Source organism: Euprymna scolopes, chromosome 37 (assembly GCF_053919585.1).
Source record: "Euprymna scolopes isolate OS-2025 chromosome 37, ASM5391958v1, whole genome shotgun sequence".
In the NCBI taxonomy this organism is placed as follows: Eukaryota; Metazoa; Mollusca; class Cephalopoda; order Sepiida; family Sepiolidae; genus Euprymna; species Euprymna scolopes.
The window spans coordinates 51,966,684-51,985,810 of record NC_136518.1 but is presented as its reverse complement, the minus strand read 5'-3'; the positions used below and the strand labels follow the sequence as shown (position 1 = coordinate 51,985,810).

Genomic DNA, 19,127 nt, shown 5'->3' with positions numbered 1-19,127 from the left:
GATGTAGCTTTCACAGTACCAGGATACCAGGAATCCTGATCAGCAACAACTATATCCGTTCTTTTTGGGTCACCTTGTATTCACCAGTTGATGGTAATTTTTGTCATTTCTATTCTGTTGTTTTACTGAAAATTCAAATATGTAAACAAAGAAATAAAACGGTAATATAAAACGAATATCGCATTTAAATTTTCTGCAAATAAGTAGTTTTCCAGATATTAAGCAATGTCATTTCTTATGTTATTGCTGGTGGCCACCTTGGTATGTGCGAGCATGCAAACGTAACCCCATGAAACTCTGCGCAAAATATCTGGAAAGCTACTTATTTGCGGAAAATTTAAATGCGATCTTCGTTTTCAGTATACCTGAAAACCTTAAAAGGTAGTCATTTTAAAGAAAAATGTTTCCTGCCTCCTCACCAAAGGAGAGCTTAATCTTGGGTGTAGCCATTGAATGCCTAAAGAGCATTCATGACCGGTATTTACTACTCCCCTCAAAGAAAAAAAAAAATTAAGTAGATATGAATTAATCTTGGATAATCGTTTCCCAACTCTTTATTTCGCCAAAATGTGTGTGTGTGGGGGGGGGGACCAGATCCCCATAAAGAGGAGAGCGTACAAGGTAAAAATTTACAAAATGCATCACAATTAAATTCTTTATCAAACCACCTAATTATTATTATTATTATTTAGATATCCTCAGTTAAAAAAAAAAAAAAACGGGTTTGTCTTAGAGATTCGAAAAAATAGTCTTGACAATGAGTTAAAAATGAATTCAAGTTTCGCAATATATTTTATTTAATTGTTAAGTGAAAGTACAGAATAGTTAACAAAATACCCTTCCTTCCCCATGTTAAGAATGGGTTTCTAGATAATGTTATTTCAGTATGGTAGCATAAGTGCACAAGTACCTTTTTATTTGTTATATATTTTTATTTATTTTTTTTTGTTTTCTTTTTTACCACTAAAAAACACAATTCTACCTTAAGTACAAGAAAGAAGTTATAAGTACAATAACAGAAACGTATATACTTAGTACATTTTGTTGTTTTTTAACGCTTTTAATACATGTGTACTAAAAGCGTTAAAAACAACAAAATAGTGTTGTTTGGAAATAAAATTTGAAAAACTTAAAAATAATTTTTTTAAATTGACAAACTCAGAATAAAAAAAATTAAACTATTTTTTCTGCTTTCACTTTGAAAGCAGAAAAAACAGCGCAAAAAAAAAAAAATTAAAATTAGGAGTAGTAGGCAGGCTCAAAAACATTCACAAGAAACACTCATTTGGTTGTAACCACTATCAATAATTTCCCCACTCTTTATCTGTGCCTAAACCTAAGTTTAGATTCCATGAACAAAGCTTCTTTCTTAGAACTGTACACGTGTGGAACTCTCTTCCATTTACCTGCTTTCCAGCTGACTACAATATGGCTACTAACAAAAAAAAAAAAAGTTTTGGTAAGTAGGGATCATCGAACCCGGAACGTTGAGGTGAAGGTGGAAAAGAAAGTGTGAAAATAACCTGACAACTCGCCCACGAAGGGAAAGTAACTAAACAGAGTTCAAATTTAACGATTAAAAAATTAAATTGACATGTGCGCAATTTTAATAATCACGCCATAGAAGTCCCACAGTGAACTTTTACTGTGAGGTAGTTATCTTGGTTTTGTTTCCCAACTCTTTATTTCGCCAAAATATTTGGGGGGAAACCAGATCCCCATAAAGTGGAGAGTGTCCATATGAATAGCAATTGTCTGATATAAGGAGTTTCCCCTCACATTGATCAAATGCCCATTGCTTTCTGGATGTTCCTGGCGCGAAGACTGGGAACCGCACCTTCGCTTCAGATCAGTTTCACTGTTATCTGAAAAAGCCAAATGAACACCTGAGAAGCCGAAATAGCAAGAATTTTATAAAAGTCGACGTAAATAAATCTAGACGAGACGCGTGTTCGCAATGATCTAGGGGATGTATAAAAAGTTCTAAGACATCGTCTCCCCAACCCTCCCTCCCCCGAGAATCCCGTCGAAAAAAGCCTTTCTTGGACACACAAAAATGCACGCACCGCATTTGTCTTATATATATATAAGACTAGTGGGGGTACCCGGCGTTACCCAGGTTTGGAGAGGTAGTGTGGTAAGGAACCTAGGGAGGGGGGATAAAAACAGCAAGGTGGAGAAAGGTGTTAAAAAATAAGTGGTAGTAGTGGGGGAATAAAAAAAAAAAGTGGTAGTTTTTTTTTGGGGGGGGGGGCAAAACAATGGTAGGCAGTTTGGGTGAAGAGAGTTTAAAAAAAAAAAAACAATGTGACATCTTAGTTGATGTTTTCATCGTGCGACCAGAAGTCAAGAGCATTGAAATTAAGTGAAGTCAATCTAACAGTGACGATGATTTGCTAAAATGTTGGTGAAAAATGCGACCTCTCCTTGTATAAAACTGCCCAGTTGAGGGTAAAGGAATGAATGTTTTTAGCCAGTTTTTCGATATTTGCCATCCAAGACAGGTAGGCTTGAAGCCGTAACGCAAAGGAGGGGAAAAAAGACCTTACGTCCTAGTCGATGCCTCCATCGCCCAACCAGAAGTTGAGAACATTGAAATTAAGGCTAGGCAATCGAAAAGAGAGGATGATTTGTAAAAAATGGCGAAGCAAAATCCAACCTCTTTTTGTATAAAACTCCCCAGTTGAGGACGAAGGAGTTTTTGGCCAATTTTTCGATATTTGTCGTCTGAAGGACAGAGGTTGAAAATGATATCGGTTTGGTCAGTTTCCGACACATTTGTCGGAAGTTTTTGGTAGACATACAAACACACACACACACACAGTTTGCCTTTTATATAAAAGACTAGCGTGGGTACCCGCCATTGCCTGGGTGTTTGGAACAAAATGGAAAATAAAGAATAAGCGAAAAAAAAAAAACTGTTAAAACTTCTTTAAAAAATCGGAAAAACAAAAAAAAAAAGCGAATGTGATGGGGGGAGCGAAGGTATAAGTAAATAATGTTAAAACAAAAAGGAACAAACAATAACCGTTTCAATATTAAAACTGGAGAAATCGAAAACTCTTTTAACATCGTTTGCTTCGGGGGGTTTTTTTTTTGGTTTTTTTTCCATTAAGTTTGCTGGGTTTTTTTTGGTTTTTTTTTTTTACGATATTTTTAAGAAGTTTTAACATCGTTTTTTTTTTAATTTTTTTTTTTATAATATTTAAACATTGATTATTCTTTATTTTCTATTTTGTTTGGATTTATGCCCGCTAATGTGGCTGCCGGGAATTGCCCAGGTGTTTGGGGTGCGTGAGAGGGGGGGGGTAGTAGTGAGGTGGGGGGGAAATCAAAATAACAGTCGGCAGCCCATGTGGAAAGAGATGTTAAAAAAAAAAAAAAATGGCAAAAGCAGGGGCAGGGAGTGCCAAGATGGAGAGAGATGTTAAAAAAAAAAAAAAAAAAAAGTGGTAGTAGGCAAGCAGGCCTGAACCCGTGATGTGAAGGCTGAAAAGAAAGTGTAAAAAAAAAATCTGACGTGTTACTGATGCTTTATCATCCGACCGGAAGTTCTCAATGTTGAAATTAAGAAAAGTCAGTCAAGTTGATACGACGATACGATGACTTGCAAAAAATGGCAACGCCAAAAGAACAACCCCTCCCTGTAGAAAACCGACCAGTTCAAGGTGAAGGAATTAGTGTTTTTGGCCATTTTTTCTATATTTGTTGTCCGAAGGGTTGGGGTTTAAAACGATACCGGTTTTGGTGAGGTACCATCACCTCTGTCGAAAGTTTTTGCGAGACATACAAACACACACACATTTTGCCTTTTATGTGTATATATATATATATATATATATATATATATATATATATATATATATATATAGACCAGTGTTGGTGCCCGCCGTTGCCCGGATGTTTGGAGGTGTGTGTGTTGGGGATCAAAACAAAATGAAACAAAGAATAAGCAAAGTAATAATCCTGTTCAAATATTATATATAAAAAAAACAATAACTTCTTTAAAAAAATCAGGAAAAAGAAACAGCGAAAGATCACAAAAAACGAAGCTGATGCAAACGAATGATGTTAAAATTTCTTAAAATTGGAAAAACAAAAACAAAATTTCTTAAAATTGGAAAAACAAAAACAAAAAAACACGAATAAGATGAAAAAAAAAAAAAACCCGAAAAGACAAACGATGTTAAAACTTCTTTTAAAAAATCGAAAAACAAAAAATCAGCGAATGCAAAAAATAGCATAAATAACCCTGTTTCAATATTAAAACTTTAAAAATCAAAAAAAAATTGATTATCTGATACCTCAGATCGAACCTGTAATCTAAAGATAACGTTGTCACTTTAACCATTGTGCCATGACTGCGTGAGTGAATCTGAGTCGCTTTTTATAATATTTAAACTAATTCAAGGACCGGCGTCTTTTGCGCATGCGTATTTGCCTAGATTGTCATGAAGGAACGATTTTTTGCTACCCTTCCCTGTAGAAAACTATCCCGTTGAGGGTGAAGGAATTAACGTTTTTAGCCAATTTTTTGATATTGTGGTCCAAAGGTTCGAGCTTCAAAATGATACCTATCTGATGAAAATCCGTCAGCTCTGTCAAAAGTATTTGCAAGACATGCAAACAAACACACATTTTGCCTTTTGCAAAAACCGTCCTCTCATGACAATTCCGCTTCTACGCATGCGTCATACAACGTTGTAACCTGATTTCCTTTAAATATTTGAAAAAGCGACACAATTTTGTGGACGTCGTCTTAGCTCAGTTGCTTAGAGCACAGCCTCATTATCTAAACGTTTTGGGTTCGAATCATGGTGTGAGATTTTTCTTTTTCTTTTTTAAATTTTAATATTGAAGCAGGGTTATTTAAACCATTTTTCAAACGTTCGTTTTTCTGTTTTTTTTTTACTTTGCTTATTCTTAGGTTTTCATTAACACCACCAACCCCCGCCCGACCACACACACACCCAAAAACACCCGGGCATCGCTGGGTACCACCCGAAGCAGGGTTATTTAAGCCATTTTTCACTTTCTTTCTTTTTTCCTTTTTTTTTTTACGTTCATTTTTCTGTTTCGTGTTTTCTTTAGCGTTCGTTTGCTGTACGTTAGTTTTTTGTTTTTTTTTTACTTCGCTTATTATGTTTTGATTAACACGCCCACCCTCGCCCAAGCACACACACCTCCAAACACCCTGGCAACGCCGGGTACCCCCCTCCCCCCGCCCGCTAGTACTTTCATAAATCAGTCCATTTTCTGTAGGCTGTTTTTGAACCCAGTCAACGACAGGTACGTTTGCTAGTATATATATATATGGCAAGATACGTGCAAGTTTTTGTATGTTCAAGAAAGGCTTTTTTTTTTCGCCGGGGTTCCGGGGTGGGGGTACTATCGCTTAGAACTTCTTATATACCTTGTAGATCATAATATGTACGAATTGCGAACGCGCATCGTGGCTAGATTTATTTACATCGAGTTTTACACAATTCTTGCTATTTCGGCCCCCTCGTGTTGATTCGGCTTTTTCATATAAAAGCGAAACTGATGAAACTAAGGCTCGGTTCTCGGCCTAAAGGCCGGGAGCATCCAGAAAGCAATAGACGTTTGGTCAATGTCGGTTTTCACCGTCATATCAGACAATTGCTTTCATTCGGACACACTCCTCTAATAAAAGGGGGAGCTAATTTTCTCAACACGTTAAGGAAACATAACCAGACAAAGTTGGGTAAAAAAACCAAAAGACCTACCCCACAGTTCAAATTAAGTGCAGAAATTACTTTCCTTACATTCGTTGCGCACCTGCCATTCAAAAACATTAAACTAAACTGCTTTCAGTTACTTTCCTTTCGTGGGCAAGCGAGTAACTTATCCAGTTTTTCACCTTAACGTTCCGGGTTCAATCCTACCTAACTACCAAAACTTTTTTATATTTTAAAAAAAATTTTATTGTTCTTCTTTTTACATCATGTTGTTGTTTTTTTTTTTTTTTTTTTTTTTTTTTTCCCCACCCCCGATTTTTCAAAAGAAGTTTAACATAGGGTTTGGATCTAAACCCTCCCCCAAACACACACACATACACATCTACAAACACCCGAGCAACGCTGGGTATCCCCGCTAGTATAATTAAAAAGAAATTAAAAAAAAAAAAATTAAACTTGCTTATATTTAAAGAAATAACTGAATTTATGTAAATCTTTATCAAAATGTAATATTTTGTGTGTGTGTGTTTTTCTGCAGACCATGTGATACATTTCCTCTAAATTTTATGAAAATCATTTCAGAACATTTTCTGCATATTGCTGAGATAAGCTATCACCAATGAAAACATAACTTGTCAAAAGTATTTCATAAATTAGCTATATTTACTCCGCATTGTCCAGATAGAAACCACATAATGGAAAACTTTTAAGAAAAATAGTTCAAAGAGAAAAACAAATATAAAAACATGCATTCAATTTAATCCAAGAAATTGATCATGTTTACTTTTTTTGCTTTAATTTTAATTTTCCTGTACTTTACTTTTAATTTCAATAAATATTTAATTAATGGTATATTTGGTGTTTGTGCAGTTTAGCAGATATTACAAAAACAAAGATAAAGAAAAATCTCTATGAAGTACGTACCTCTTATGGAATGAAGTTCTCATTAAAAAAATGCTTAATTTGATCAAGTAGTTTTTTTTTTTTGTTTTTTACAGAAGAAAATCAAATTTTAGTGAAACTGATCACAACAGTGCCATCTTGGCACTGTTGTGTGTGTGTAGGGGGAGGGATAACTCTATCTAATTCTTGAATTTCGCTAACTAATAATTTAGTAATACATTTTAAAATGAGTTTTTGAAAGAAAAGAAAGAAAAAAAACGAAGAAAAATGGAATACCTAAAGTTATTTAAAACTAAAAAATAGTCTCATCAAATTTTTGCAAACTTCAAGAATTAAATGGAGTTATCTCCCCTGGCATTCCCGCCTCTTTGTAGCTGGAAATTGCCAAGCTAGCTTCATTGCGATTGGTCTTATTGAAATTTGGATTTCCTCTATAAAAAAAATAAAAGTATTTATTTTATTTTTTTATTTTTTTTGATAACTTCATTCCATAATGGACACATAAACTACAGAAATTTTCATGTTTCATTCTCACAGTAAATCTTCAAGTTAAATGCATGTAGCCTAATGATTTCCAGCAGGAATGAGACATGAACGTTTCTGTGTAGCTTACTTACCATAGAAATATTTTAATACTCCTGCTAAGTTATATTCTTACATTAAGCACTATTGGAGTAAATACTGTAAATACATATCCACAATTTATTATCTTACATCATACATATAAACATGAAATAATGTTATATTGTCAATAACAAAATTCAAAAATTATTTATACAGATGGTAATTATACGTGGCGCTCTTTTATTCTTACTTTTTTAATGCGATTCTTGCTTCTTTTCATTGCTGAAAGAAATACAAAGATGTTCACTGCTAGTTTTTAAGTTTTATTTTTGAAGAAAATTAATTTAGGAGAAAGATTAACTTTCTCTTGGCTAATTAATTAATTTACAACAGAATCATCACTTTTCAAGGCGCAGAGGCCACTCGAAGATAAGGGTTAAAGAGTGTACAGTGATCAAAAGGATAATATAGTAATCGTTAGTAGTGTAAATTTGGTAAATTGAATTACTTAAGAGGAACGGCTCATCAAGAACTTGTTTACGTTGGACTTGAAGACGGCCATATTGTAGTCAGCTGAAAAGCAGGTAAACGGAAGACAGTTCCACAGGTGTGCAGTTCTAAGAAAGAAGCTTTATTCATGGAATCTATGTTAAGGTTTAGGCACAAATAAAGAGTGGGGGAAATTATTGATAGTATTTTCAGCCAGATGAATGTTTCTCATGAATGTTTGGCAAGGGAGGACCATAGATTGGAACTCAGACGAGCACTTGCCATGAAAATAACGCTGAACAGATGTTAGGTCGGTGTTACATTTTGTACTTAGTGGTTATCAAAGTTTTGTACATTATTGGTCAACTGCTTTGCACAAACCCTGGCAGACTCGCAGTATTCAATGTCTCCTATTCAGCTTCCACAGATAGACTAATTTGAAAACCTTTGTTTTCTTTCAGCTCAACAAACGTAATGTTATTCTTCATCTCAACTTGTACCTCTGTTTTGTCTATCGTTTGACTTGCTGTCCCTTGTCTTAATCCTCTTGCTCATCTTTCATTAAACTCTGGGAATGATTGTTTTGCAGATTTGAATTATCATGATATGCACTTAGTGTGACCTTTGTCAAAATCCACACTAGCTAACTTAATTGCTATTGACATAGTGCCTCTAATATGTAACAGTAAAAAATAAAATTATATAAGTTTTTATTTTTTTATTCAATGTAGTTATCATTAGTTATGTATAGGCTAGAAACATAATTTGTCTGATAATTTTATTATTACAAAGATTGGATTCAGCATTCAGTTAATATCCATTTTACATGTTGGCATCTGTTGGACGGCTCTTGGAAATTGATTTTCATTCTAACCTATTTTTTACCAGTTTATTCATCCCTTCTCCTTTCTAGTCTCTCCTTATCACTTTCTCTTGTGTTTTCCACGGCCTACTCCTCTTAAATCACCCTGCTACCACGGTTGTTTGACATCAACTAACCCCAAAACTCATTCATTTTTCTAATGTGAGCATATGTTTGGACTAAAATATTATCTGGAATTTATTAAATTTAAGTTAAGTTTATCAGTGACTAATGGTAATGTGCGTGGTGGCTAGCATAGGATGCAACAGTATGTAGTAAGAACTAAGGGTCATTTTTATATTTATGTTCTAAATTTCATAAAAATTTGTCCAGATCTTAATTTGATGTTAAAATTTATTAAATTGTTTAAGTTTTTTTTATTAAAAAAAAAATCTTGAATTAGAATTATTTTTCTAATAGAATTTAAATTTAATATTTTGGTTTTCCTGTATTTATTTTTTATTTCAATAAATATTCAATTTATAGTGTGTGCCTGTGTGCATATATTTTTTAATTCAATGCATTTATCAATGGTTACATATGACCTAGACATATGAAATCTCATCTCATAGTTCTATTAAACAGGGATGTGCATTCTCCACTTTTTAGGATTTAGAAAACGCAAATTTTTGCTTGAATTGTGTGTGTGTGGCATTTTTTCATTTAAACATTAAAATTAATAGAGCTTCTGTTTAATTATACCTTTTTTATTTTTTCAATTTTACTCATCTTTTCTGTTTTGAAAATTAAAAAAAAAAAATCCGTAGGTGTCACAAATTTTGAGGGAAGAATTTGTGTCACAGATAAGAATAGTATCATGGCACACAATTTAGAATATTATTACTTGTTTGAAAAGCAATATTGTTAATCTTTGATTGTTATGAAGATAATCCATTGAAAGATGAAAATATTCTTTTTACTGTTACAAAGAAAATGCAATAAATTATTATTGGACAATTTTTATAACATTTTAATGAAATTAAAATTTAACTTAAAACAAAGAAATTTGTAAGTTTTATGAATAAATATTTTTTGAATAACAAGCAACTTATAACAAACCATAATTTTATTTAATTCTTTTTATGATATTTTATGCCCTTTTTTTTTTTTTTTTTTTTTTTTTTTAATTAAGATAAATATTTATTTTTTTACTAATAAACCAATGATAGCAAACATGATTTCTTAATGAGTTTTTGTATGATTTTTTTTTGGCTGCTACAATTTCATTGGCTCAGCATTTTGCATAAACTTCCTGGATGATTGCAACAAATAACATGGTTCTTATTCTGCATAAGTACCCATTTTTAAAATTATTTTAAATGTGTTTTTATTATTTATCAATAGCACATCATCCAAATTGTTTTTATTTCTTTTAATGCTCCCCACATAGAGGATTTGTGATTTCATCTCAAGTTGAGGGGATTTGTTATCTGAATAGAAATGATACAATGGATGTGACAAACTTAGATCTGATGACCTCAAAGGAAGATTAAATCTATACAATATAAGATGTGTGCAGAACAGAAAACTGTTCCTTTGATGTAGTTGAAAGAATGGATAAGTTCTTGTGTTAGTGGATGTAGAACAGTTGTAATGAAAGATGAACAAGAGGATTAAGACACAGAAAACATGAAAAAGAGCGATAACGATAGACTCAAGAGAAAAGGGGATAATGACCTGGCCAGAAGTTAATGGAAGTCAGTTTTTAAAAGTTGTTTTACGCCTGTCATCACGTAAAAGATGTTATACTGAATATGACGAATTTTCATCTTAGATTGTCGCCTCTGAATTCTACAGGTTTTTTTTTTTTTTTTTTTTTTTTTGCATCATTTTGTCTCTAATACGTGAATCTGGAAGTGATACCGGATCATCCTCCTTAACCAAACACTTTTTAAGGGAAGACTTTCTTGGTTCGGCCATGTTGCATGCTGTAACACAAAAGAATTCATCCACAAAATAATAGTTCCAGAACTACTCCCAGATTGGCGAACATACCAGGAAATATGGTTACATACCATCAAAGCATATGTTGAACCTACCTCTGGTCCACAGGTCTATGGTGTTTGCCGCTGGTCCTGGGATTAGCTGCCCATAACGATCTTTGTTGCAACAGACCATTGTGTGTGGTCTGCATTCATCTAGGATGCTGTGTATTTTATGGAAGGAGCCAATTCAATCTATCCTAGGCGAATTCTACCAAAGTCAAGATATCCAAAACCATTTGGCTATTACTACTGCATCACATTTTCTGACGAACATATGGTATTTCTGAATAAGAATAAATTTCCATGGTAATCTAATCTTTTGTGCAACCATGCTTAAGTTGTACTGCTGAAGGAACTCTTAAAAACATTTGCAGTGAAAATAGTTACATTATTTTTTTTTTTTCTCACTCAAAATATAATTATTACTTCTGCTAATTGAGAAATGTTCTTAAATTCTGCTTCACCACAGATTTTAGTCGTAAGAATGGGTATTTTTTTTTTTTTTTTTTTAATGCATTTATTTCATTTGCCTGTTTATCGATGAAATGCTACTTCAGTCTTAAATTAGTGGATGACGGATCTTTTTTATAGAAATTCATGGACGAATCTGAATATGCTATTTCATATGTTAGCTTGACAGACCAGCAAACATTTTATTTCAATCGTAGGCATAGCAGGCTGAATGGATGTCAAAAATGCTATTTTAAATGACGACTTTCAAACAGAACCTCCTGTAGTGAGGCTGGGACGCCTTAAAATAAATAAGAGTAAATTTAATAAATAAGTTTGTTAAAAGAAATGGAAACTATGTATAAAGGAATCATGAACGCTATTAAAAAAAAAAACTGATTTCAAAAAATGCGTTTTACATGACCCCCCCCCTAAAAAAAAAAAACCCCCACTAGTATGTACTTAATGTAACATGTTTAAATTAGTTCAAATTCAAAAAATTATGGAAAATGATGAAGTACAAGATTTAGAACTAAAAGATATTTTTGAAGGCTTACAATGCAGGAATGTACAGTCTTTATAAGCAAATAAATAAATAAATGAATGTTTAAATGTTTTTGTACAATTTAAATTCAAAATTCTGTTTAATATGGTTATAACTGGCCATTGTTGTTTTAAATGTTTTTGTAAGAATATAGATGCTCTAGAGCTTCAATAATCGTGTAATTTTATTAAAAAAAAAGCATTTAAACAGCAATGGCCAGTTATAACTATATTAAACAGAATTTTGAATTACGTCCTCTTGATCAGAAAATCTATAGACAAGTATTAAAAAAAAAAAAAAAAAAAAAAAAATTATTCCCCCCTGAGCATGTAACGTAATTAATTCATCTTTGAGCGTTTGGATTTAAAATCTAAACAAACCGGCCATTTTACAATTTACAGCCGAGAGAGAGGATTTGTTTTTTCCACGAAAAGACCTTTGGAATAAGTACCATTCACAGTTTAAAAAAATTCAGGTAGATAAATAAATATAAATTAAAAAAAAGATAATATAAAAAAAAATTATTGAATTATTTATCTGCTCATAGCAGCTGTACATTCCTGCATTCAAAAAAAGCCTTCAAAAATACTTTTTATTATTTAACAATACTTCAAGCAAACCATGCCATACTTAAGATTTAGAACTTTCTTTTTTTACAGAGAACATATTAGCCATATGCCATTTTCTATTTTGAAATGGCAGATTATAATTATTTTGTCAAAAACACATACTGGAGTTATCAACCCTGGATTTTAAAAGGTCATCAGCTATAACAAATACAATAAAACTAATTCGATAAATTCAATTTTTACTAATAATTATTTTTCTACTTGAAGATTTTCATAATTTTGGGATTTTTTTTTACTAATTTCCACATGACATGTAAACACGTAATTGTTTTGTTTGGGTTTTTTTTTTTGTCTAAAATAGATTTATTTGAAATTCAATTCTACTGCACAAACACCTTTTTAAGGTTTTGTTTTTAAATATTGAAAACTTTCAGAAGTTAAAAAAAACAAAAAAACTCTACTATCCCAACTTGTAATCATGACAACTGCTTGTTTTCTTTCTAGATGGCAAAAATGGAGATACTAATGGTGTTGTGTCTTCCTCTACATCATCGTTTGGATCTTCACAGAGTCCCTCGGGTGTCACGTCCACCCAAACAGCATCATCACCTATTATCCCACCGTCACGTCTGACATTTTGTCGTCCATCTTCTTCTCTCACAGGTAAGACTATTTATTAGTCTCTTTTTTTTTTTTTGCATGATCAGTGGAACTATACATTCCTCACACAATTCAATTTCTTTCTAAAAAATAAAAAAAAAAATGTTTTTTTATTGTGTTGAGTTTTTTATTTGGTTATTTGGAAGGCAACCAATTATTTCTGAACACCAGATTTTTATATAATCTAAAGAAACTTTGTAGAAAAATACTAAAATAAAAGAATGCTGTTTAAATTCCTAGGAATACTAATTAAATTCAACATATCGCAGATTTAGTACTTTTATAAGTTCAATTTTCCGCTATAAAATCAATTATTACAAAATTAGCTTAAACCATATAACAGTGGGGGGAAAAAGAAACCTTAACTTAAATTGTTAAATGGAAAATGAGGATCATCAGTTGTTTACCATATCTGTTTCAGGGATTTAAAAACAGGACAGCTGTTAAATTTATGGTTCTTCAGTGGAAAATACCACTTCCCCAATAAGAAATGTAGACAGAATCCAATTAATATATAAATAAATAAATTTTAATTTTGTAAATGGTGCTTTTGAGAGAAATTTTATTAACACTGGATTACCACGCACCTAAGCAGTTGACATTAAAGAGTTCTTTCGCATGCAAATAATAGCAACACTAGCTTATAGCCTCAAAATACCAATACGTGAGTACAGATATTCAATTTAAGGGCGAAAAAAGAACACAAAAAGAACCCTTCAGTCTCTGATGATTGATTTTCTAAAGTCTGAAATATTTTTCAATTGAAAAAAAAAAAAAAGATAACCCAAAGATGTCGAAAGTACTAAGGAAAAAAAATTATTTTTTTTTCTTAGTTAATAAAATGTTTGCAACTTCCAAGTGTTTTTTACAATAGATTATCTATTTATCTCCATATATAATAAAATGACTGCAAAAATTCCCCTCTGGATCAAAATATCATAGGTTTGCAACAACAGATGGCACATACAAATTCAATACATCTAGGCTAATAGTCACTATCTTACATAGCTTTCGAACACTATTTCAAACACATTCAGTCATAGTAATAAAATGCTACAGTGCATCCTATCAGCAACACCATCACAATCACAGCATCCTTAGAGGAAGGAGTCCCTATTTTTCTCTCTAAATATTTTGTTCTACCACTTCTTCCAGTTGTCACCAGTACGAATTTACATGTTCCACAGATTCTGTTATTACATTAACTGTAACTGGCTATTACATACATTCACCTGCACTAATCTTTCCAATTTCCAAAAAAAAAACAAACAAAAAAACCCAAAAAACTGAAGTGTATTTGTTAATTACTTCTTTTCCATGCTATTTGACAACATATATAGATTTCCAGGTATTATAATAATACTGAAAATTGCAGCAAACTCTGGACTTAATTGAAGTGGTTAGCTCCCAAATATTTGTGGTTTTTTTTGTTTTTTTTTTTTATCTTCCGATTTATTGGAGAGGGACCTATGTTTTCAGTGGTGTCCGTTAGTGTTTCGTGAAATTTTTGCCACAAATTGTATTTCATTAAATAGATATGCACAGTAAAAAAAAAAAAAAAAAAAAAAGAAGTTTTTTACGAAAATTCCTGTTGCGTCCCCAGGGGCTCAAAAGAGGTCAAAAATGTCCCAAAATAACCAAAAATGACACGTTTTGCCCCATAACTTTTGATCCATCAATTAGATTTTTCTGAAACTTGGCCAAAATGTGGAGCCCATTGTTCTTAATATAAATCCAGTATGGGTGACCCTGGCAAAATTCTGACATTATAGGTAACCCTGGCCAGAGACTTTTAGTGCTAAAAACGCTCCTTTTTGTGGCTCTTTTTTCATATTTCTGAACAAAAACTTGATATGTCTGATAATATAGTGTTTTTTTATGGTGGTCAACTCAAATATACATGTGTTTAGGTCTGAAATTGTACAGTTATCCATTTACGCTGAGATTCGGCATCCCCAGGGGCTCAAAAGAGGTTCAAAATGGTCAAAAATTACACTTTTTGCCTTATAGTGTTTGATCCATTCATTAGATTTTCCTGAAACTTGGCGCAAATGTGGAGGCCATTGTTCTTAATATAAATTCAATATGGGTGACCCTGGCAACATTCTGGTTTGCATCCCTCTGGAACTTTTAAGGCTAAAAAAACATGCCTTTTTGGAGCTCTTTTTTCATATTACTCAAAAACTTGATATTTATGTCTTTATGGTGGTTTTTCCCATGATGCTGAATTCAAATATACATGTCTTAAGGCATGAAACTGCACCATTTGTCCATTTTCACTGGGATTCGGCATTCCCAGGAGCTCAAAAGGGGTCATAAATGCCCCCAGAATTGCAAAAAAATTACACTTTTTACCCCATATAACTTTTGCCCCATCCATTAGATTTTTCTGAAACTTGGCTAAAATGTGAAGGCAACATTGGCTCTTCACACTTCTCACATTCATCATTTCTTTACTATTTTTTGTGGTGTCATCTCACATGCAGCATCAGGGGAGGGGGGGGGACTATGCATGCGCTGCTTGTTTTCTTAATTATTATGTACAAAAAAAAAAAAAAGAAGTTTATTGAACAAAATAATACAAACTTATTTTTTGCCAACAATTTATGCCACCTATTTCTTTTAATAAAATTGTGTAATTTTTTTTTTTTTTTTTTTTTTTTTTACAAATCATTAAAAAAAATGTGATTGTTTGGAAGCTAAATTCTTCAATATATAAATATATATGAAATACGTCCGTACTTTGGTACAGTACATTCATTTTGGCCACATGCGCCAGTGCCCGCTATTTTACTGGGCCAACAAAGACTCCCAATAACAACTGTAGTTTATTTGCTTTTTATATATAGGTGGCATGGGAGGTATACTTCTGCCAGGCAATGTCGGTACACAGGTCCTGCTAGTTTTAAATATTTAAATTAATAATAAAATGTTTAATACTATTTTAAGAACTCTTCTGTAGTATGTTAATTACAAACGTTTTTAGCTGCATATATGCATACGTTTCTAGTTTCCTCATGCCATGACAAAGATGCCATTTGCCATGACCTATGGTAGCTAAACTTTAAATAAGACATGGTGATAAAAGAGTAACTTTAGTTGAAGTCAGCATCCTTAATGATGCCGGCCTAAAGAGAGCTGAGAAGAGAAGTAATTACCGAGGTCTTATGTACGACATGAAATAAAACTAGAATTTTAGGAAGATTTCAATCATTCCGGAAATTATAAGTCACTGTGCTCATGAAAAAAATGTCTGACAAATGTACCCGGTGAACCAAGTGCAATAGAGATCCAAACAATTCTTTTTCTTTTTTTTTTTTTATTTACATTTTCACCCTAAACAAGGCACATTGCCACTTTGATGTAGGGGGCTACTATCAGAGACATAAGCTATAGGAGTACTATGTGGGGAGTTGGGCAGCAAGATGTCAATTCACATTACACTTGAACTTCTGCATGTCAGTACAGTTGGGGAAGCAGGAACCCAGAAGGGAATTCCAAAATCTAGCGGTTCTGGGGAAGAAACTATTGGAGTAGAAGGCTCTCTTACATTTAGGGATCTCAACTGTGAAGGGGTGGGATTTTGCTGCTTGTCGGGGGTATTTACGTCAAGAGGGTACAAGTGCTTGCAGTTCTTTGGAGCATTCACCGTTAAAGTACTTGTAGAACAGGCAGAGGGATGCTACATTTCATCGATGGGACAAAGGCTGAAGCTTGGATGACAGTTCAGGACCTATTAGGTTGGCAACTCTCTTTTGAACCTTGTCTATGAGTGAGAGACTAGTAGCAGATGCACCAGCCCAAATATGACAACAATACTCCATACATGAGCGAATGGTGGCCTTAAAGAGATATAGGATACTTTCGGGCATTAGTAAGCTTTCTAGCACAGTAGAGAGAACCTACCTTTTTCGCAGCGGTCCTGGCAATGCTCTCAATATAATTGTTCCAACTCATGTTTCCTGTGAACGTTAAGCAGAGGAGTTTAAAAGATGTACTTTCAGATAAAGAGTCTTTGGCCATTGCTGTTGGTGGTAGAGAAGATTTCTTGTAGTTATTGAAGGAAACAAGTTTTGTCTTGGCAGCATTAAATGTGACCATCCCTTTTTGTCCCCATTCCACTACAGATTGGAGGTCATCCTCTAGTGTTTCTGCCATTTCTTTAGATATGTGTTCATTTGTTTTCCTGTCATGTCTGTTATAGAGCGTGGTGTCCTCAGCATATATACCCATCTCACAGACAATTTTGTCAGGAAGGTCATTTATGAATATTAGAAATAATAGAGGTCCAAGGATATACCTCTGAGACACTCCTGCATTTATATCATATTGTTTAGATGTACAACCATCAAGGATAACCTGGATTTTTCTCTTATCTAAGAAGGATTTAATTATGTTAAGTATTTTTCCAGTGATACTGTATGATCTTAAAGGAACAGTTAGAATCCTAAAACAATCTCTCAGTCTCTAAAATGGCAGGTGAATATTTGGCATCCAGTAGAATGCCCCATCCTCAGAAAAAAAAAAAAAGGTAAATTGAAAATGTACATATAGCACTATTGAAAGTCTTTGGTTATTACTTTTCCTACTATAACCTGTCTTTATTTTTGTCATTTATTTGAAAATCATAACATGGTTTGTGTAAACATTTTTTTTTTTTTTTTTTTTTTTTTTTTTTTATGCCAGGTTTTTCTGCTGCAACATCCAATCCAAGTAAGTTCTTTTATGACAAATATTTTGTACCTTTTTTTCTTCTAACACACATACAAGAAGGATACCTGTCCTAAGATGGATAAAATCAATTCCCTGAACAAAACGGTTTTACTCCACTTTTATGACAAAAAATAAAAAAAGCAACATATAATACTACTAAACCTTAGCTTTAGAATCCTTATTCTAATTTTGATAAATTTTTTTTCTTTATAATTTAAAAGTGTTAAGCCACCATGTGTCCTTATGGTCATTTATTATTTTGAGATGCCTCAAATCTAATTGATCCGTTAGGTAAAATTAACTCTCAAACAGCAGTTTTGTGCCACTTTTATATCTTACAACGATTAAAATCAAGGTATAAACCTTATGTCTAGAATTCTTATTCGAATTTTGATGAAAATACATTACATAATTTTTATTCTAGAAAACTGCTAACATGCAAGAGGTTTTGAGAAAGAAATTGAAACTCAGAGAACCTAACTTTTGGTATTTAATGACTGGATCATATTTAAGGCAAATTTTAAATATTTAAATTTTCAAATCCGTTTGTTCCCATATTATGCTCTCTAAAAACCCTTTAAAATACTTTAAAAAATAAATAAAATTTGTGAAAAATCTGAAGTATCAGAATTTTCACAAACATCTTCCACCTCCTTTTTTGAATTAAACTAAATATAGCTCACATTACCCATCCTAATGCATAGTTGTAGTGTTCCAAAAGTTAGAATGATTGATGAGCTAATGTAGGAGTGAATCTTATACATAAAAATATATAATATATACACTTGCCCCAGGTTACTGACAATAAACTGATCTCCCTTTTGCAATAGAGGAAATAATGCCTGGGAGGATAAACTAGGACCAAACTGGAAGTGTATTCGATTCTGACATAAGCTTGAAAACTCATTTAAAATGTAATATGTATGCGTGCATGTGATTCTCATTGCATTTTGTAGTAGCTGTATATATATATTGCAAGGTTTTTGTAGCATTTGTTGAAACTGCTTTCATTTATATCTTTTATTTTAAAATATATCTGTATTGATCACCTAAGCGTGATCCTTTAACTGAATAAAACAAATACGTTTCCAGGGTTTTACTACATATGTAGGACTAAAAATGATGTACGATTATTGTACAACTAAATTGCCACTGCTGCTGATTAAAGCAACTTCGACACAGGCGATCGACTATGTCCATCAGCGTAAAATATAAAACAATCTTGTAATCTATAAAAGGCAAAACGACTGCGCATGTTTTTGTATGTCCAAGAAAGGCTTTTTTTTTCGGAGGGGGGGGTCTCAAGAGGGTTACTATTTTCAGGAACTTTTTATATACTCCCTGGATCATAATATCTACGATTTGCGAACGCACATCGTCACTACATTTATTTTGATCGACTTTTATAAAATTCATGCTATTCCGTCCTTTTGCATGTTTGTTGGTCTTTTTCGTATAAATAAAGCGAAACTCAATGAAGCAGAGTCGTCAGCAGCCTTTCGTGCCAGGACGTCTTGAAGGCAATTAGCTTTGATCAATGTGGAGAAAACTTTTCATATCAGACAATTGCTATTCAATTGAGAGTTCCTCCTTTTGCGGGGGAGGTTGGTTTCCCCAACATCGTGGGAAACAAATAAATGAAATGTCGGAAAGCTGAACTGGCCTTCAGCCAAATGTTCATTTCTGCAC

General features: G+C 32.9%; 1 protein-coding gene across 11 annotated transcripts in view; it reads left to right on the top strand.

The window, feature by feature from the left end:
• LOC145261156 (uncharacterized) overlaps positions 1-19,127 on the top strand; it is a 124,129-nt gene that overhangs the window by 44,014 nt on the left and 60,988 nt on the right. For all 11 annotated transcript variants that reach the window (XM_080119473.1, XM_080119475.1, XM_080119469.1 and 8 more), the window contains exons 4-5: positions 12,570-12,728; positions 17,412-17,438. In XM_080119473.1, coding sequence (XP_079975599.1) covers positions 12,570-12,728; positions 17,412-17,438 — 186 coding nt within the window. The remainder of the gene's footprint in view (positions 1-12,569; positions 12,729-17,411; positions 17,439-19,127) is intronic.